This window comes from Suillus plorans, assembly GCF_016647745.1.
Source record: "Suillus plorans strain S12 chromosome Unknown HD556scaffold_90, whole genome shotgun sequence".
Classification (NCBI taxonomy): Eukaryota; Fungi; Basidiomycota; class Agaricomycetes; order Boletales; family Suillaceae; genus Suillus; species Suillus plorans.
In genome coordinates, this window is record NW_024537474.1 from 105,148 (window position 1) to 126,145 (window position 20,998).

Below are 20,998 nucleotides of genomic sequence, written 5' to 3' on the forward strand. Positions count from 1 at the left end.
TTTCCAAGTGTCGTGGAACCTTGAAAAGCATAAGTTGTTAAGAGACAGAGACATTCAATGTGTGATTGTCGTGAGGAGGAAGCACACTTGGAACCGCTTGAAGCTCGAAGAGTACCTCAGTTTGGTGGCTGTGATTAAGTCTATTCGTCATGTTCACAATCAACCACTTTCGACTAACTGCATTGGCCCGCAGAACACCGTCTATACGTTCCTATTCAAAAAAGCCCCAAGTAATTCGACCAACTCCGAGTCAAAATCAGAGCGCTGAGCAAGATGATGGAGACTTTCGTCCACCATGGGTGTACTCCGCGTCCCACATCCTCACCTATACCCTGATACCTAGTGAGTTTTCACGCTGTCGCGGTTGGCTGATGACCACGATGAACTTATGCATGATGATTAGCTGCTATATTATATTGTGTCTTCCTTGCTGATTGGGGCGAGCGGGAACATGTCTTCTCGCCGGTATGTGTCTCATCTAGCTTTTTTTTAAAAAAGCTCACGTCTTACTTGTGATCTTCCAGGTGCGCAGATGGACAACGAAATACAAGGAATCTTTTCTCTCTCTTTCTCCAGACGAAGCCTCCTTGATTGAAGAGTCACAACCGCCGTCGACCACAGCACTACCGGTTACAAGAGAAATCCAGGCAGAAGGTCGTCCTTCATGAACGATGTATCTTCGACTTGCTGAAGGATGCAGTTCGTTTGCCTTTGGATCTCAATATCCTACCTAGTAATGATGAGAGAGGGCCATATGTTTAGAAGCCACCTTGTGGTATTAGTAGTATTTTTGGTAGACAAAAAAAAAAGAGATAGCGTCTTACTTTCTAAGAATTACACTCAAGTTCGCGAGAGGAAATGAAGAAATGATGGTCTGTGGCTAGGGTGCAGTTTGATACCTTGATTAGCGTTGTCGGTGGCTTACTTGCAAACCTTGATGCGAAAAACTGTGCAGCACACGGAACCATGCAAACGGCGAGCACTCCAGCTCCTCAGTACCATCCAACACATCCTCCAATACAAAATGGATACCAGCCCCTCACAGGTGCGAACAGATGTCCTGGATTATCAATTGTATAATTAAGCCTAACTTAATGACAGAATCTGAAATTTATGCCATCAAACGACAGTACTTGGGACTACTTCCTCCACTACAGATAATAGATATCTGTCTTACATTCGAGGCTCATGCGCCCCTTCATGTAAAAAGTACCGTGTGGCCGTATGATATTCGAGCTGCAATTGCAGCGATCCAGGCCCAAAATGCACAGATCTCTCAGCATGCACCAGCTCAACCATCGAGCCCTCCAGTGGATTCTGGGGATCAATCTAAATCCACACCAGCACCAAAGGATTCGCCTTCGGATACAGGAGATAAAACTGCTTCATCTTCTTCCGAGCAACCGCCAGTTCCCTCTGTAACGCATGGCCCGGCCTCTGGTAGTGCGACACCCCACCCGTCTGCGGCAGCTCACCCACACCCACCGCCACAATCCCTTCCGCACTATCCACATCAACCCTATTATCATCCTTCCTATCCGCATGCTCCCTACTATCCTGCGCCACCCCAAGCACACTACAATTTCCCCCATCCATTTCCTCCTTACCCTCACCCACCTCCAGCTCAATATCAACCAAACCCGCCTCCACCGCCTCCGTCAAGTCATGCACCACCGTTATTCACGAGCGCACCTTTAGCACATCCCACTCATCCCTCAGATTCACCCTCATCAAATAACGTCGATGACCTCCCCAGTTACGAAGAAATGATTGTAGAGGCACTGATAGATTTCGGGGACCCAGAGGGGTGTGCACCAAAGGCCCTCTTTGGTTGGATGGCGTCGCATTACCCGTTACAGTCAAATTTTAGGCCTTCAGCTAGCCAAGCCCTCCAAAAGGCCTTCAAACGCGGGCGTCTAGAAAAGGGGAATAATGGTAAATACAGATTGAATGTCAACTGGGAAGGTGGGAATGTAAGCACAACACTTTGATTTTTGTTGCAACTTCTAACGATGTTATCCATCAGACTTCCAAGAGAACTACTCGTCGTCCACAGACTCACGCTCAAACTGCATTGTCTGCCCATCAGGGACATGCATCATCATCACCTTTTACTCATATTCCCCTTGTCCACGACGCAGACGCCGGTACATCATCATCTCAGCCGCATGCCTCCGCACAAGGACAACCTGGACATCCTTATGGCTTTGGTTACCCAGGGCCGTCCACGTCTGCAGCAAATCATCGCCCTCAGCCTGCTCCGTCAGAAACACAAACTACCGAAAGCCAGATTCGAGAAGGCAGCGATGCTTGGGAAGCTGCCCAAAACATTCTCAAAGCCATAAATTTTGGACAATTGTTTCAAATCTCCAACGAGGATGGAGCGCCAACACATACAGATTCCGCTGCGGTGACTCAAGCACCACCTCCGGTATTTGCCGGTTCCGTCGAGGTATCGTCGACATTTGATAACCAACCAAATTCGACGATTACGAGTACATCTATGCCATCTCGTAATACCGAGATCTTATTACGCACTGAGTTAAACAGCGATGAAAGGGCAGCACTGCAGGCTGAGCTTGCCCTGTTAGCCGCTCAGCTGGCAGAGTTTGCAGATGTGAGCGAAGACGAGTTAGCCCAAGACCTCAACCCTCCCAGAAGCATCGAAGAGGGTTATGTTTCCGTTGCGGCTACAAAATCACAGGATTCTTCTGATTCCACCCAACCTCCTGCGGACCAGATGAACAGTGACGATGACGACGACGACGACATGGACATGGTTGAAGTACACGTGCCAATGGCGTCGCTGATAGTGTAATTATTTTTTGTGTTTTTTGATGCTACCTGACGGAAATATTAATGATACTGTAGTTTTGAATGATTCGATGATTTTCCTCCAGCCCTGTAATGCCAATACTATCCCTTTCCTCGAGGCTCTGAAAGGATGTTCTGTGCCAGTCGGGGTTCTCCGACGTTGAACTATAAGTAGGTACGAACTTTACCCTGAACATGGAATCAAGCATGACTTTCGATCCATCGATGATGATATCAGGTGTTATGCACTGTGGGAGATACTTTGCGTGATCATGAGCAATCCTTGGGTGGTATTTGTGTGATCCGGAAAAGTTCTTGCCATCTAATAAGTTACGCGATTTCGTTCCTCGACTTTCCGAGTTGTTAACTTTTTCTTGGAAACTCAAAACCGATGAACACTTAACTAATAACCTACCCTCTCGTCAGTCCGCAAAGGTCCGTGATTGGTCAACGTCACTGAGTGGTAATTGCAGTTATTGATTACGTGTAGTGTGACTATATACCCTGCTGACCCCTGTTGTCATCGTACATATAAGACAGTTACTAAAGTGGTTCAAAACTAAGGGTACGTGGTTTTACTATCCAAACATCGCCCACCCTCGATTGCGTCACTGAAACTACCTGTAAGCTTAATTTGTGTTATTTGGTGCCGCGTTTCAGATGACGGGCCACGGCTTCCAGCGCAGTGGTTTAAGGGACCAATAGCATCGATCATCAGGTCGATCACGTTTATCCCGTGAACCACTCGGTCACGGGATTCACACATATGGTTTTCTCCGTCAATTCTCCGTACCACTCTACGTCTCGACCAGACTCTATATCAGGACAAATCTGCTTTCAACGGCAAAGTTCCTCGATAATCCTCGTTAGCTCCACCAAATCTTACAGGCGCTCACCTGCCAAATGTCGACGTCATGACACTGTTGAATGGCGCAGGGTGCAAGAGTGTGGTCATGTGCAGTACCGCTAGTACATTCGTATCGTTCCAAAAGAATCCTCGGTCTGGTCCATCGGCCGAGAGCCGTAGAATGTATTGGCAGCCGAAGAACGAACTCGCTTTGTCCAACTCTAAACGCGATCGATAGCGCCATACCTCCGGCAGGAATGCGTTACTACCGGCAGCACGGCGCTTTATTGTCATAAGGGGGTGCAGTCAATAAGAAGTGTTTCAACCCATCGTATGAAACTCTGTCTAGACTTCGGAGCTTGTTGCCACACCATTTATTGCAACGCACCACCCTGCCGGTCAGCGGGAACAGACGAGATCTGACGCTGGTGGCAAGCAGTATGAACACACCATCTAACGCGAACGATCCCTTGCGAGCTGAGCTAGATAGGCTCCAGCAAATACTTGAAGAAAATCGGGCAAATTGTGCTGAAGCCAAAATGCGACGAGAGGCGAGAGCTGCTGCTGAAAAGGATGGCGACAGAGGATGGGACCCGTTTTATGCGGAGATACGGGGAAAACTTGATAGCCTGATGAATGATTCGCGCGAAAATAGGACATCCCGTAAGCTGAAACGCGTCAATTTCCTGAATCTTTCGCTTCATCTCTGATATCGAGTAGATATACCGATGGAAGTTCTCTTGGAAGCGTCTCGACAAGTTCATCACGAGTCGCTGGCCGCTATCGGGACTTTCGCAGAAGGTAAAGCAGGCCCACACATTTAGGTCACCAAAGGCTGATCATCGGGACGATGCGATAATCAGAGCACCGGGCGCAACGAGAAGCCGAGCATGCAGAATTATGTCGCCTAATAGGGGAGCTCAATCAAAGCAGATGATACCATAATCGCAATCATGCACACCACGGATCTGACAAATATTTCCATTGCGAAATTGCGAAACGGTCCAAAATGCATGAACATACAATTGAGTGGATTGGTACAGAAAGACAGTCACAAATGCCGAAAGTAAGCTCGTACAGCCGCGTCATTTAAAAGTCATTAATTGATCTTCAACAATTCAACCTCAAATTTCAAGGTCGAGTGCGGTGGAATGACGGGCGGAAATCCGCGTGCTCCGTAGGCCTGAGATGATGTCAGACTGAGAGTTGATCTTCTTGAGATATTCACCCACATAATCGGAAGTTGCTATCAAGTTGGCCTTCTGACCGAGTGATAATTGCGGCACGCCTAATAAAACATTGAATAGGTGACAGAAAAGATGCGGAGAAGTGACAAACCTTCATCCCATCCCTTGATCACCTTACCGACACCTATTTGTGTCACAAAAGGCTCTTTACTATCGAGTACTGATCGTCAGCTATAATCACGGACAGGAGGTGCGATGCTTGCCGATCTCTGCTCGAATCAAAGGGGGTGCCATTTTCGAGTGTGCCCACGTAGTGAATCGTAACCGTGTCTGTTGCGATTTGAGGCGATCTTAGTTGGAACGCGTTTCGGAGATACTGTACATACCACCCCGTTTGGGGAACGTTTTACCGTCACCAGGAACGATTGTCTCAATACTGACGCCCTGTTTCGAGCCATTAGCGATGGAGGAGAATTACGGCGGAGACGCCGCGCGCTCACCATTGTACACGGTGACACGTACCAGGTGCGGGGAGATAGGTGTGATAGGGATTTGTGGCAGCACTTATAGTGGCGGGGAGGCGGAGTGCGGATCTTGATCCGAATCTAGTAATCCGCTAGAGTCGATAACATTGAACCCAATACAAGTGTTGCAGGAACGTTATCGATATCGGTTCAAACATCAACTATGATCAGCGCTCAGCCCCCGGCGGTACACGGAGTCTGATTTCCAGTGCAAGTCCCTCTTGATTTTTCGCTCGCATCTTCCCATGAAGTTCCTCAGTCATGGGTAGCTGGTTGAGCGCCATCGAGGCCATCGATCATAATCAAAGATGAGTGTCAAAGTGCCGCAAGTACGAACTGAGAAACAATTTGAATTCCAAGTCATCGATCGAGAGTCGAGGCCGTCGTACCTGTGCATAGGTCCCGACTTGTCTTATGCGGGGGACAGATAAACGTTCAGAGATATTGCCTTCACGCAGGAGGGAAAGAAATCTCTTTTCCTGTTAGTGAATACTCCTTGATTTATAGGTACGACGAACTACTCAGAAGCAACGAGGTGGACCGATGGTTCCGATATCCGAGCTGGATGCACAAATCAAGATAAAGGCGCAAGATATATCATTTCTGTTGAACAATAGGAGATCATCTCGCGATAGAAGACATCCCCAATCCACTTTGCCGATACTTCCCGACATAAGAAACTCTTCCGCTGGGCCGAACAGCGAAGGCTGTCTCCAACTTGTCGTAAGGCCAGCCAGTCACCGAACAGAGTGCAAATAACGCGTAGATCAATTCATGTGAAGTATGAGATGTTATAAGACTTGTCATTGCGACCGTTGACCTTTCAGTCACAGATATTATGAACAACAGAACATTTTCTTGGCAAAATCGCGAATGTGACTGAGAAGTACGGATGCTTGCATGCATCTAGGCCCGGTGGTGTGGTCGCAGGTCATGTGTGGTCGGAATACGGCCCGGCGAGTGCTGTTCGACAGAGATGACACGCTAGTTGAAGTGATTGAAAGGTAGGTATGATGAGCTAGTAGTGCCACTGGGTATGATATGGATGATAAATCTGCTCGAAAGAAAAACATGAGAAGTTACCAGGCCGAGGATCAACTGGCTGCATCTTGCGGCAGACTCGCTGAGGAGCCTATTGAAGCAAAAATTGCGAACTTCAACTGCATACCGTACATAGTAGTAAGTACTCGAAGAACTGGCATGACCTCGGACTTAGCAGGCGTGAGAGAGCTGTAAATACCACTAGCAAGCGCTGAACTTGAAATTAGTTTGGTTTTTAGAATCATTTTTTGTCCGGTCCAGGTGTGCCATGCTCGAATCAAGTAGCAGCGTCATCATCGGACTACCAACGGGGTAGAAACTCCCCGTTGTCCTCGAATGTTGTCGGGTACCGATTACAAACATTGCAGAATCTCTCGCAATCACAGTAAGTACTACATCATCGACTTGAAACCTAAAGGAAGCATGAAATGTTGACGACGATTGTCGATAGAAATATACTATGCAGACAGACCTAGAAGTCCTCTGACGCAGTCAACCTGCACTAATTTTGGTTGAGAAAGAATAAACGAAAAAGTCACATAAGTAACACCATGACACACTCGATGAAGTCTCAATACCACGCCAGATCGTCCGTGGGCCACGTTTTATGCCAACTTGAATAGATCCTCGCGTGTCACCCGGTTGGCTGTAAGTATATTTTCACCGAGATTTCTAGATTAAGATGGAGACAAGGCTTACTATCGTCCAGTGCTTAATACTGTTCTCGTGCTCACACACGAATCAGGTACTCCTGCTGTGTTATTATGCCGCATAGTTCCCTAGTTTCAGGCACCTCAAGCTCAAATTTAACTTGCCATTCATGACCGATTTATGACGTTTCTGGTAAGTACCTTTGCGCCTGCGGCCACATGAGAATTGACCGCACATGCGCTGTCATAGGCCGTCATCTCGTCGGCTTCCGGTACCCTGTGACGCAACGCTGGCGGGAAACATGTGTTGCAACGTTTTGCATCTTCTCTGGCAGGTACTCTTCTGTGCTCAAGGTCACTTACAGGTGTCGCCCGAAGCTTTTCTTGGCCCTGAAATGAGTGGAACGACTCGGGAACGGAAATCTCATTGAACTATAATCTAAAAAGAACTCAGACGCGGCGTCTGAGTATTCATGTTTTGAAGCGGCAACTGTTCACGGTCTTTTCAGCATTTAATTGTTGTAGCATCTAGATGAATCAACTGTAGAATTGAATTGTTGATCTTGATGTTGCAGCATGCTTTCAGTGTCGGGCGAAATCGCGCTGCGGCAAATCCACTCAAGGTAAGTACTGCCTTAAATATCCTGTCTCTAGTATGTGTTTCCGGTGTTTCCGGTGTCGTCGGTAAGTACCGCAATTCATGTTCTCAGTATCTTAGATCTCTACTTACCTCAAACCATCAACCCCACGCTGAAAGAGGTTCTGTTCGGCCATCACCGCAGGGGGTAGTCATGCCTCATGAATTTATCATTGGTCCTCGTCCACGCTATCGCACATCACAACAGGTTAGTGACTGGTAATGTACACGATCACCGGATACCTCAGGCCATGTAGCGTCATTCCGCGACGTAGCAAACGCAAGGATCGGTCTTTAATTGTTGTGTTCTGACTTATTGTGGGCAGTGATGTGTCTGTCTTGCTCGTCATACTACTTGTGAGTACTAAGGACCAGGCAGGGTGTATGTGCCTTCTTGTCACATTATCCTTACGGAAGTTTCCTGCAGCTAATATTGGATGTCCCCTCAGCCCGGATCTCAAATAGGCCTCACAGAAGCAATCACATGCATACGCATAGCCATCTCTCATGGTCTCTGCCTACAGTCACTATGCAATTAGTCTGCCCGATAACGTTTTAGGTTATGCACTTCCTTACCCACAATGCGCACAGCACTGTGCGACTGTGGTTCCTTGCTAGTGAAGCCTCTGTCCAGGTCACACATCGCGATACTCTTTACGGGCAAGTCAAAGCTATGGGATAAAAAATCGGACTATTAACCTTAGCGCGTACAGCAAAGTTGAGTTCCTTCAGGCTAGCTGGAATGCCGGGAGGGGTTTAATACGTCAGACTATACCTCACACGAAGAAGCGCCGTTATGTAACAAGGGAGACCCTTCATCCGAGTCGGTGTAATTTTCCTGATTCTGAAGTTTCCCCGCATTTGCGCGGCAATCATGGACGTGCATGTCAAGTCAGAATGTATTGCTTCTCCTATTTTGTGCAGCTGGGATCTTCTGCTCATTCCTTAGCGTCTACGCCAGGCACTGTAATATCCGTCCCGCTTGCTTTATGTATATGATATTTCCTAGACATGCAGTAGCAGGTCGCCACCAGCGCATGCGAAATGAGAGGCTAGTATACAATGCAGCCTAAGTAATAATCACCGCAACTTGAACATGCTGGTATCGCGGGCTTCCGTTATGGCATCCGCGGTTTTCTGCGTCCCTGTATCGAGTATCTCGCAGCCGCACGATTGACGCTGACGCGAGGAATATGGTGGAATATGGTTCTAGACAGTGACGTGGACAGGGAAGGGCGGAAGCCGCGAACTACGTTACCGCTGTCGTATCGGGCCGCCAGATGAGCGTTCATGCCCCAGACAGGCAAGTCATGCGCGACTTTGTGGAATGGTGGTGTCGGTATCACATAAAATATGTCAGGTTAAAAATTTATTCGCCAGCCATCGAGATGGCAGGTACTGGGAGCATCTGTTCTTGCTTGATAATCGCGGGCCTGCTGGGTGTATAACGCTCGGACGTTGTGTGATGTGTGCACGATCGTGGGGATGCGTATGAAACGTGTGGCATAACAGAGACTCGTAGAAGCGTCTACCCTGCTCACACGCGTTCGACGTCCATCGGGCTGAGTGCATTATCGATTGGAACAGAGTTAAAAGCATGGATCAAAGCACCTTCTATTACGGTTAGCAAAAAGAAAAAAAAAACACTTGGATGACATGACAAGCTCTGCAGGTGTATTTTAATCGTGGGCATCCCCCACATGCCTTCGCCGGCCAAGGTGAATGCAACCGCCCAGTTCCGATATCAATGAGTTGCCCCACGCTCAGTAATCTCAACGACATTCCCCATCCATTTCCGGAGAGGGGCGACCATCATTCCCATCCAGGAGAGATGGGGCTGTTTCAATATATGATCAAGTGGTTCAAAGAACATCAATTTCGTCGCATATTTCACGCCGGAGGTCATTAACATGTGCTTACTAGGGAACGAGTGCTGTAACATATCATATGCTGCTCAGATCGCGCGTCGCGCCCATTCCCACATGCGGGATAATAAGCTCCAGCGCAGACGTGTGGTCCCAGTCATATCCGGACTCCGGAGATCCGGTCGAGTGCAAAATCCTGTTTTCCAGCACCGTTCCGTTGATCGCATAATTGGATTAGTATCGAGTAGGTCTCACAGCATAAGCCGTGTCCGTCGTCACCGATTCAAAGTTGCTGCGGAGACAACACTGAGCGCTGTTGCGGCAGTCACGGAACATGATTAAACCAAGCGATGTTCCTGTGTCAAGAGCTGTGTTAATGATCCAACCAAGGTGGTGTATTGGGCTATGGTGCTGGCCTCCGTGCACAGGCGTAATACATGCATCCGGGGCGTGGGGTAATACTTACCTCTGAGGGTTGGGGTACTAAGGGGCGGCTAGTGTGTGATTCAGGTCTCTTGTCCCGGGATGGATTTACGCCCTCCCGTGACCGTCTCAGATGAGCAGGTGGAACGATCCGAAGGTGCGTTTCAAAAGGCAAGGACACTGATATTTGCATATGCATGTGTTTGTGTACTCGGAGCTTGGAGCACGTTGGAGTGGACGATGAGTCCTCCATTGCAGTCATAAATTTTGACTGACCGGCTTCTTGTTGATACGATTCCGTGTTTATTAAAGAGGGAGTTAACCGAATTACCCACAAAATATCATGATGCGGGCTAAGAAGCTCAGGGCCGACGGCGATGTGACCACAAGGTGTCTACTAGGTATAATGTTACTTCTTAGCTTCCGTGTTCCCATCTGCAAGAATTTCGAATGCCTCAGATAATTGTAACGTCCAGTACATGCATTATTGCAACAAGTATACAAGTGCTACTCACAACGGAACAACGATGCAAATGACAGCGAGAAAACATCGAAGACCAAAATACTGATAAGAAAATAAGACAGAAAGCAATTATGCTGGCCCGAGAGTGTACCCCAACAACAAAACTCGACCGAAACACAGAACACCAATTAGTCCCGTTGTCGTAGAATAATGCGTACAGTAAATGCGCAAATCTCATGTTACACGATGTACGGGCCCAGAAGAAAAAAAGCAGGAAAGGTATACACACAATACAATGGTATGGTACAAATCATTATTCAACTTTTGATATGGATGCGCGGTATTAGGCATGGTGGGGGTGGTGGCGCGATTCAGCAGAGTCGACGACGCGAGCGTTAGATGGGAATGTTGTGAATTGCGTGTGGTCATGATGCGATGAGAGATGCCGGTAAAGAATCGATAAAGTAATGGGTATGCGTCGTGAACGTGGCGGTATGGCCGTCGTCGAGCTGCGACCGTGCAAATACAGGGTATGATGGAATGTTCGAGAAACAGACAAGGACGGTGGCTGCGCGTGCCATTTAGGATCGTCCTACATGGATTGCTTCCTTGCCAGGGAACAGGAAGAGGCGCTTCAAGGTTTGGACAACTTCAACCTCAACTTCGACCTCCTTGACTTCGCCATCAACCATGCGCTGCTCGATGCGTTTCTCCTTCTTTGCAGGAGGCATCATCACAGGGTAAGTCTTGATGTTATCGTATGACCATGTGCGAGCTGGGGATACAATTGGTCACACAATTAAACAATCGTCAAAAGCATAACATACTTTGTGGTGCACGTCGGGACGAGGAACCAAGCGATTCAGATGTAGTATCACTCAAGATACTGTCTTCGCTAACTTCGCTGGGGTGCCGCTTCAAAGGTTTCGCAAGACGCTGCGACAACAGACCCATGCTCGAGTTGTTTCGAGTGAGTATAACGTCAGGAACGAGTAAACGACCCTCCGCGCCTCGTTTGAGTAGAGGACCTTCACGACGACGACGACCGGACGAAGATGTGGAAGTAGGAGACAGCGGAGGAGATTGTGCGGAGGAAGACGCCGAGTGAGGGAAAAGTGACATCCGTGACTCTGATCGGCGAGAAAGAGGAAGGGAATATTTAGTATACAACTCTTCGCTGTACGACTGACTCGAACGAGGAGGTAGGTTGGAGGTAGGACACTGCGCGGCAAGAGCACCAGATGAGTTTGATTGGGAAAGTGTCGAAGTCCATTGAACACCACGATGTGATGATGCTGCAAATGAGGTCTGGGGTTTCTGAGACCCAACCGATGCAGTGTCCGAGTGTTTGGGGTATCCACCATACACTGACTGGCGCCACTCATTGCCGCCGTCGGTCCAACCAGGAACTGTTTTTCTAGGTTGAGCCGGTTCGCTGTAAAACAGCGAAGGTTTTGGGCGTGGTGGGCATAATACCTCCTTGATGCGCTTGCTTGCCATCATTGTTCCCCCCTGGTAATCATTGTGATACTCGAGCTCCGATGCAGAGGTGGTATCGACCGGCGACAAAATAGGCGGTGCAGGAGGTAAGGGAGGGAAATCGTACAAGGCGGCGAGGGTAGCCATACTGCGAGAGACGGTGACCAATGGTGGGGAAGATGAAAACCCTGAATCAAGTGACGATCCGGAAGCACTGGTGGATTCGTCTTCTGATTCGCAATATCGCCTCTCGAAAGAATTATGAGGTACACGAGGAAGAGGTGGTGATGAGCGATCAGGGTGGTAATCGAGTGGGTAAGCGCCATTTAGTCTTGCCAAGTCTTGGAGACGACACTCATCCGAGCAGTAAAGAGGAATTGGACCCTGGTCAATGATCGTACGGTGCTTGACAGGTGCGACGGGTTGTTGAGGTTGAGGTGACGAGGCACGCCCTTTGTTTGCCGCTGTGGCTGAGTCTGATCGCTTTATTGCACCATTAGGTTTGACGCGACCTGTGCCTTGCAAAAGGCCATTCTTTGCGCGAACGGCGCCCGATTTCGTTCGGGAAGTGCGGGCAGTAGAGTCACTCTGTTGATTTTTGGACGCTAGAAAAAACATTTGAATGACTTGTGGCAGTGACGGATGACAGTTGACAAGACTTACGAGATGACGAAGCTGGAGATGGCGTGGGGACAGGCGTGAGTTCTTGAGTTTGTGGGAGGACGGGTACTGTGTATCGCTTAGGCATGATTTGCCTGTCACAGACTGGACACCAGGCTTCATCGAAGTGAGCATCCATGGGTGGTTGAAAGGAAGTGCGGGGAAAGGCGTGGGGGGATGATGGGTTTTAAATGCAGTCAAACAAAGAAGTTTGTAGGCGGTGTCTAGATGTGGACAAAAGGTGAAACACCAACAAAGGTAAACGTTCTAGACCAGATTTCAATGTAATGGAATGATGAACGCACGATGGAGAGCTGTGTGTGAAGAGTTGACAGCCGATGTACCAATGAGAATTGTTTAGGTCGCCGACGTTGAGGACGACGTTGAGGAAGAAGAGGAGGATGAGGAGAAGTCTGAAGTGAGGATGGGATTGGACGAAGAAAAGAATGAGAGGTCGGGGTTTTATTATTTGATTGGTGATTCGCATATACACGAAATGGACTACCCAATTGGGGATTGGAATCGCACCGAAATGCCGAATAATTCACTGTTGAAAAATATTGGAAATTGAGTTATTACTCTCAGTTATGTTTCGGCTACCTCGGATCCTCGGCTATGCACCCCCACATTGGGAAGTCGCATGCTGTCACGCTAAATGTGCTACCCCGTGTGGAACCCTGTGCACGTGGCAATTAGGTGAATCGGACCGTACACACCTATCCATTGGTTTTCTCCTTGTGGTAGGTCCGTCGTTCATCCAACCTGAAGTCTAATCACTAGCATTTACTAACAAATGTCGTCAATTTTTTTAAATTATTTTTCTAATTGGGTAGACGGACTGCGACGCCACCGGTACACCCCGTGGATACGTTACTTACGGGATCGGCAAACACCGATCGACTTATCTCAATGTATGTATACCATCGTTCGACTACCTGTAAACCGTGTACATCCATCTACATGCATGTACACAAACCTCATTGGTACAAGAGCTACCGGTTGTTTCAAACTGTAACAATCGCCCTGTGAGCTTGATCCGTCCGCGTCATTGGCCGGTCTCACCTGGTCAAACGGTGTCCAATCCTCACAATTGGTAATTCATGTTTGATAGACTACTCGGCTTTCTCCGACCGCGGGACACTGTCCGACTTCACGCTCTCCTTCGGCACCTTCAATATTTAAACCTCTCAACATCGACATCAGCTTGTCTTTCGGTGAGTTCCCGAGTTGCGCCCTCGCGTCTCGGGGTGGATTCCCTCCCCCGTTCATCTCACAAGTAGTCCACTTGACCTTTTCAGGTCAAACCGAAGTAGTCGGATTACGAGTCAGTCTTCGGGCGATGCCTTTGCTACATCCAGAATCAATTCCTCCGAGGTTTACGTTCGCTCGCTCGTGAACATATGCGATCCTTACTATTCGGCGTCTCAGCGCTCAAACTATAGTAGTGTCAGTCATTGCCATCATGAATCCTGTTCTGTTCATCTCATCTGTCGCCCTCCCCGCGGGGCTCTCCGCCGCTGAAGCAAACTAGTATGGGGGTCCCACACGGGCAGTCATCATATATCATTCATTTGCGCCCGTAAATATTTAAAGGTACACGGCAACTTTACTAGGTACTCCTATAGGTATCATCAAGTGTTGCAATCGAAAAATAGGCACCTGCTGTGTTTACTGAGGTACCACCGTGAGTTTATCCTCCTACATAGGCTTTTCAATATTGTATCTTGAGTACCCGCACATATCTTACGTTGTGGGGAGTCACTGATGGGGTATTATGATCCACGGTGATATCTAATCCGCGACCATCGCATCGATCTTTCATCCTTATTCGCTCGCGAACTTCACCACCAGGTCCGACAAAGATCGTGACTCACGTCGTGTCTACTGGCACGTTCAGCGAACATTGACTGCAACAAGTACAAGACCGCGACTCATCACGCTAAATCGATTTTAATGATCATATGACATCGTCACAGAGGCACGACATTCCTCGTGCAAGAAGAACCTCATCTCGCCTTAGCATCGTGTTGGGATCTCAGAAGCTCATATGATGGAATGCTCCACATGCTTTCTCAGGTAAATCGATTCGAAGATCTAGATTTTCTTTTCTCAACCTAAAGAACATCTATTAGTTAACGAACACGTCAAGCCAGTGCAAAGGCATACTTCCCTGCAAGCACTTAAGCGAGCACAGGCTGGGCCCTCGGATCCGTGTTCTATGCAAAGAAGCGACAGCACGCTTCTTTGAATACCGTGATATCTATAGAATCCCCCACACGGTCTGGCACCACGCACATCTTGCGGGACGGGCACATTGGTATAGTATGTTGGTTCTCAGCACCCTGCGCCCGCCGTCTTTCTAGCCCCAACACCACGGTGTTCTACTCGGAGTGCGCTTCTAGTACTTTAGTAGCCGCCGGAATAGACTCACAAAAAGTCTCCATGATATGTGCGCTTGTTTCCGGTTATCTTCAGTCAAGTCATCCCGGGACCGTGAGCAGCCAGATCGAATAGAATCTATGGCTGGCGTCGTCGTTCCACCTTTGGCCGCGGAACGTCAACTGAGGCAGTCCCAAGCTCCAACTTAGCCGGCCCACACCAGATTGAGCTTAGCGGCCTTCTCATCCTAGCATCAGTCTATTCATCGCCGCATGGTAACCTCAGACTTGTCGATTCGATGCGGCTTACCGCACACAGTCCGCATTCTAGCCCCTCTCCTGTTACTTCTCCGACGCTAGGTAAAGGTGCCAAAGGGCCAATCCGGTTGCCTTCAAAGGCCGTCTGACGTCCCACCGCGGCATAATAGCCATTCAACTACGTATGTAACCAAGTTTGGACAACACCCGTGCCAATCATGCAGGCACATGGTCATGATATATCTTATATGTTCATAGTAGTAAATTGACCGTCATCACTGCGCTGGTAACGCGCCAGTTGCGCTCCTTTGAAATTCCATAGGTCGTTTGGCTACACATTGATTTACGTTATGTGCACAGCAGACCTTCTAGGCCCAAGGGCAGTTGAAGAATGGAAGTTCTAATGGTCCTGGCATTAATCATAAAGAAAACTTCTTGAACATTTCATTTCATTGCTTCATAGGCCCAGAATTAGTACTACGACAAACCCCAGAATGCAAAATGCAGAAATGAAATGAAATGGAACATCAAAATTCTAGGTCAAGGTCTTGCCCAGACCACCCCAGAGGCCAAACGCACGCGCAGGAGGCTGAGGCTCAAACCAGGCTCAATCGCCCAGGCCAGTGTGGCATCCCGCCAGCCAGTGCGTGGCAATAGTCCCTTTAGCTGGGCCGCCATGGTTGGGCCTGGTGATAACCGAATTCCACCGGAAAATGTAATCTTGCGAGCCAGTACCTTTTTGTGGCATTGTTGGGAGCATTTAGATGTTTTCATTTCGTAGCTTGGAGCCAATGGCATGCGAGCGCCACGATTTATTTCCTCTCGAAGACATATCTTCCTATGACGTCGGAGCGTATCACGCAACGCGTGTGTGACCGACGAATTGCACCGCCTCCGTGAGGAATTACAACGGGCATCGGGATTGACATGGATATTGTCGGGTTCCTTTGTGACGCCACGAAGTTGTGCTGGCTCCCTATTAAGCTGACCGGTAACCTGGCGTGCCCGACAGTAAGGAGAGCAAGACCTTGGTAAGGCGCAAAAACTTCCGTCTGTAACTCTCCAGCAATTCCTTTGCAGCGGACGTAATACACTGTGCTATCAGCAGTTGACCACCGTGTGCGTATATTACATGACCTCGCTGGCCGTGTCACACGCTGCCTCGACAATGTCTGAGGGTGCAGCATATTGCATCAAAGATACTTATCTGTCGCCATTTTACTTACCAATCATGCGCGGGTTATGCGTCCCTCATCGCATTATTGTTGCCTGCCATGTTCAACCTATGTGGTAATGTAAATTTTGCATTCTTGCTATGCCCCTCAATATCCATGCAATGGGGATAAGGCTGAGACCTGGAAACCAGGCGGGCCCATCAGTGGCGTCAATGGGCGAGACATACGATTGACACTTGGTCGATGGAAGAACAATAAAGGACACATCCATCCCGCAAGGCTCGATCACAATTTCCTGTAAAGCGTATAGGGGTTGACGTTCATGACTTTGGGGCCTTGTGCACGTACGTTTAACAACACTGCCGCTGCGCAGAAACTGACACGCCACTACTAGATGCTGAGCATGACACCTTCGGACCACAATTATCGTCATTCATGCCCTCGATTGGAGGTAAGTCAAAAAGCTTGACTATTCGCATGCTCTTCTCCACGTAAGATATGCTCCACAGGAATATTGAAAATACGGCGGACGCTTGGAATATCTGCGGTCTTAGGGCGCTGCACTGATAAGATGTGATTTAGTAAAATAAATCACATGCCAATCAGGCAAGCGAAACAAAAGCCTAGATTGTGACTTCTAGATACTTATCTGGGCTCCCATTTTGCTTAACTCGGCCCCAACTTGAACGTTCGTCCAGAAAGTCATTTTTCGCGCCTTCATCTCCGCGTTGACTAGAAGATTCTGACATGCTGACATCTTCCCCGAAGAACGTCAAAACATTCATAATGGTTGTTAATGAATGAGGCACAGCCGGAGGGAGATAATTGTATTGCTTCGAATGTGCTTGCGTGCATCCGGACCTATTGCGTCGAGTCTATCCTTTTATGCAGCGTTATGATGGCATGTATCGGTGCAAGAGTAATACACACTTTCATTCGAATTCTCAGTGGTAACTCCCCGTGTCATCCACCACTACTATATGGAACTGTCACCATGTATACCTTGCGTTCTAGAACATATCTGATGTCTGACATGGCTCGATCATAAATGTTAAAGCCCACCTAAAGGTTATCAACCCCCCTAAATAACCAAGATAATCGGAATTCCGTAATATGTCCTCATGTTTTCACATGACATGGTCGGTAAACTGCAAGGCTACCGTCTGTTAGCTAAGGGTGTTCAAACGTTCACGGAAGATAGACAAACTATAATTGGGAAATGTGTGTATTTTGAATCGGATGATGAGTGTGTGACCTCGTCACCAGCGAGCTGGTAAGATGGATCAGATAAGAGAATTTGCTTCGCCAAGCGCTTGGAAACTACTTGACACCTTCTGAAAGATGAGTTCGCCGGATATAAATGACTTGATATCACTCACTGTGTTCCCGATACGGACGACACAGGGTAGTAAGTACAATGAGATGTCAAACGGATTTGTGGCACCTCAAGACGGAGATAACTTGCCTACAGAATGGGTACGAATGACGGGCGGACAACTCCAGCCATCCTACAACGATATGATAGATCCGGTGGCCCCCCTAGTGAGAGTTAGTCTGGTATGAGGCGCGAATTTAATAGAAGTAGCTATGGACCCACGTACTGCTGCACGAAGTTAGACTGGTGCCTTACCTCGCATTAGTTGTCAGCACCATGATGCAGGACGTGCGCAACTCAGGATGGTCGATGGACCACAGGATGAAGTTGTAGAAAAGACAACCGGCTCACTCGTCAAGTAAAGCGATAGTACGTAGTACTTGTTGAAGACGCGGCGCTGGTGCACGTGGACGGTTTTGGGCCTTGGCTGAGTTTATAATTTTAGTATTTGTCTGGACTAAATTCCCAAATCAGGTTGCATGATGATCATTTTAATCCATAATTCAATTGCAATTTGCAAAATCTAAATCACATAATTTTACAGCGGCACCTACTAAGTCACTAGAGACCGACCATTCTGCAGCTCTCAGCGTCAAGGGATTTAATGTACATTCATTTGTTCTCGCCTCGATAGCAGGAGAACCGGCCTAATCCTAATCCAGGGCTTTTTGAGTTGACTCCGATTGAGACACCGGGCGCATAGATAAGATTTCTTGACTTCCTATTTCGGTGCAAGATCACCTTCGCCGGCACCTTTCACAGCTCCCCTGGGTAAAGTTGGAGATCTCAGGTTATAAAACCCCATTGAATTCCATGTCACTTCCGCGCGATATCCGTGCATTTCTCTCTCATTACCACGGTCAAACGGATGACTCGCAAGCTTCAGATAATCTACTATTTTACCAAAATCGTCTGCGCTGCCAGCCAGACGATCTTTTGATCAGCGAGATACACCAGAGGTATGCGACCGTTACTATCCAGTACAGAATTGACATGAAGTTTTATACATAGCTGGCGCAAAGACTATAATCAACTGGAGTACAACCATGCTTACATCCAATGGCTGTAAGTCGTGCGACATATATCCACTGGCGGCACCCGGTGATAATCTCATCACTCAACCATGATGTGCGCAGCTTCCCCATCCGCGAGAACGGGATGAATTTCGAGGCGCAAGCTCTCCAGCCACACGAAGCTGCGGCGATGAAGGAAGATCCTGATGTCATCGAGCGCATCAAGGCCTCTTATGGGCTGATGTTGGATTTCTATGGCATGTACCTGGTGAACTTCGAGACTGGTCTCATTGGACGCTCAGAAGGCTACAAAACCCGGTACAAGAACCTGTTGCGTGGGTGAGGCACCATGATCAGAAACTCATGCTTACGAACTTGGGTAAACAATATAGAAGCTTCTCACAACAACCTTCGTATTACACGGATCCTCAAGTGTCTGTCGGAAATGGGCCTGGAGCATCTGAACGCCGGTTTCCTACTCCATGTCCTCAATGAACAAAGCGAGCACAAACAGCTAAATACCAGCCTACTACGGGATAGCATGGATAGATGGTGGGCTAACTGCTTGAGGAATAAAGCGGATCGGGAGTGGATCGGACTTGCAATAAAGAAGGCGAGGAACGGCGAGACTTTCAGCAGAGAGAAGTACGAAGCCAGTCTGCAGAGGCGAAATGAATCGGGGTCCATTGCAGAACCGCAACTTGAATGTACTGATGGGTAGGAGGTACTTTACTACGTTTGCACTGGGCAGAATGACACGACTCTTTTCAAAACTGAATTACGTCAAAAATTTGTTCTAGGTTGCAAGTAGTACTGCCAGACATTCTAACTAGTCGACTGCTCGAGGATCGAGCCTGGCGGCGAGCTTCTATAGGTAACGCGCTATGAAGAAGTACAAAAATATGTGTCAACTATACATTACTACAAAAATACTACAAATATGCTGCAAAGAGATTAGCAGGATACGATGATCCGGGGAACAAAGGACTAACGTTAAAGCCATTGTATATCGCTATCGCGATCGCGGGGAACAATGTCTCATGATAGGCTTCGCAGGCGCGAAAACAAAGCCTCTCTTCTTCTTCCTTCGTATGCTGCACTGACAGCCTGCAAGAGACCTTCGATAGATTCGAAGATCTGATCCCCATCAAGCTAGAAGAAATTTTAGTGGGTGTAGACCACGCGTACGCTGTACGCACCTGGTAGCCACGAGCAGTTAGCGTTATGCGAATAGTTCTGCCCTCTAAGAGAGTGACAGAAGCAGTGGCCTCATGGGGCGATGAGCTTCTGCAGATGTCAAACCGAGCCAGCCCGAAGGCTTGTTCAGAAAGGGCCTTGCTAAGCTCGGTATGGTAGAATGAAGTCGACATGATCTTTGGAAATGTGAGTTTCCATGTGTATCGATGAGTCCCAGTGTTATATAGTTTTGAAAACCAGGGAGGCAGAGACATGCTAAGAACTTCGCTCCTGTCTTGGAAGAACCCCACGACGTCAACTTTAGCGAGGTGTCAACTCCAGCGCTTTAAAAAATGATCATGGTTATGTGCTTGACCCTGGTGCAATTTGAAGTTGGATGACCCCAGGAAATATAGTTCCTGTTGGAAGAGGGGCTACACGTAGTGGAGCAGGTGAGACTCGAAGAGGAGCAAGGTTGAGAAAGAAAATCGGTAGTTACCGCGATGACGGTCAGGAGTACAATACATTCCTGAGTTCAACGACCAATCTCTTGTCTTATTTTTACTTGATTTTCAGTCATGAGGCCTGGAAAATAGCACTGGGCCAGATCTACAAGCGCAATCGTACAGGAACATATCCACGCTCATTGAGTCAATAAGCTCTCAGTAATGTTCTCCACAATATAATCAGAGGAGAACGATGGTCCGCCAAATCTGGACGCAGGAACAACATAATCCCGTAGACGAGACAACCGGAGCACATGGCACTGGTTGACCCGGGAGCGCACGAGACACGCAGCTTGTTATTTCTGGTCTGTCCACAGCCCCAGGGTTGCATGGAATCCGATATACGGCAAGTTAAAACAACGGTATCATGTTAACGAAACCGAGACCGATAGAAGCGAAACGTTTCAGATACGAGTGGGGAGACGGGAACTATGCAACGTTTTCTTACGTTATGCGCATCTAAAGCTTAGAACTCGCAAAGCCTCAATAGGCTGCTGCCTTCTGAGAGACCGTACCGTTAGGGAATA

The 20,998-nt window shown here is 48.1% G+C and overlaps 6 protein-coding genes across 6 annotated transcripts; 3 read left to right on the top strand and 3 right to left on the bottom strand.

Annotated features, from left to right (window-relative positions):
* Positions 1-125: 125 nt before the first annotated feature.
* Positions 126-919, top strand: HD556DRAFT_1414373 (uncharacterized protein). Its single transcript, XM_041304272.1, has 3 exons — positions 126-342; positions 404-465; positions 525-919. Exons 1-3 carry the CDS (start codon positions 150-152, stop codon positions 666-668), a joined length of 399 nt encoding a protein of 132 aa, XP_041154043.1. The 5' UTR covers positions 126-149; the 3' UTR covers positions 669-919.
* HD556DRAFT_1414377 (uncharacterized protein) lies at positions 920-3,207 on the top strand. Its single transcript, XM_041304273.1, has 4 exons — positions 920-1,045; positions 1,102-1,973; positions 2,027-2,814; positions 2,872-3,207. Exons 1-4 carry the CDS (start codon positions 967-969, stop codon positions 2,879-2,881), a joined length of 1,749 nt encoding a protein of 582 aa, XP_041154044.1. The 5' UTR covers positions 920-966; the 3' UTR covers positions 2,882-3,207.
* A 1,477-nt stretch (positions 3,208-4,684) lies between these two features.
* Positions 4,685-5,386, bottom strand: HD556DRAFT_1414389 (peptidyl-prolyl cis-trans isomerase). The gene is made up of 5 exons (XM_041304274.1): positions 5,349-5,386; positions 5,235-5,292; positions 5,112-5,178; positions 5,000-5,058; positions 4,685-4,949 (listed from the first exon to the last, which is right to left on the bottom strand). Exons 1-5 carry the CDS (start codon positions 5,349-5,351, stop codon positions 4,786-4,788), a joined length of 351 nt encoding a protein of 116 aa, XP_041154045.1. The 5' UTR covers positions 5,352-5,386; the 3' UTR covers positions 4,685-4,785.
* Positions 5,387-11,032: 5,646 nt separating this feature from the next.
* On the bottom strand, positions 11,033-13,556 carry HD556DRAFT_1434702 (uncharacterized protein; the record flags this gene model as incomplete). The annotated part of the gene is made up of 5 exons (XM_041305356.1): positions 11,033-11,226; positions 11,279-11,822; positions 11,862-12,464; positions 12,535-12,707; positions 13,541-13,556. 5 exons carry the CDS (start codon positions 13,554-13,556, stop codon positions 11,033-11,035), a joined length of 1,530 nt encoding a protein of 509 aa, XP_041154046.1.
* A 5,033-nt stretch (positions 13,557-18,589) lies between these two features.
* Positions 18,590-19,510, top strand: HD556DRAFT_1449568 (opioid growth factor receptor conserved region-domain-containing protein; the record flags this gene model as incomplete). Its single annotated transcript, XM_041307618.1, has 4 exons — positions 18,590-18,735; positions 18,788-18,841; positions 18,913-19,124; positions 19,182-19,510. 4 exons carry the CDS (start codon positions 18,590-18,592, stop codon positions 19,508-19,510), a joined length of 741 nt encoding a protein of 246 aa, XP_041154047.1.
* Positions 19,511-19,827: 317 nt separating this feature from the next.
* On the bottom strand, positions 19,828-20,159 carry HD556DRAFT_1248049 (uncharacterized protein; the record flags this gene model as incomplete). The annotated part of the gene is made up of 2 exons (XM_041298744.1): positions 19,828-19,941; positions 19,989-20,159. The coding sequence occupies 2 exons, from the start codon at positions 20,157-20,159 to the stop codon at positions 19,828-19,830; spliced, it is 285 nt and encodes a 94-aa protein (XP_041154048.1).
* Between the last annotated feature and the right edge of the window lie 839 nt (positions 20,160-20,998).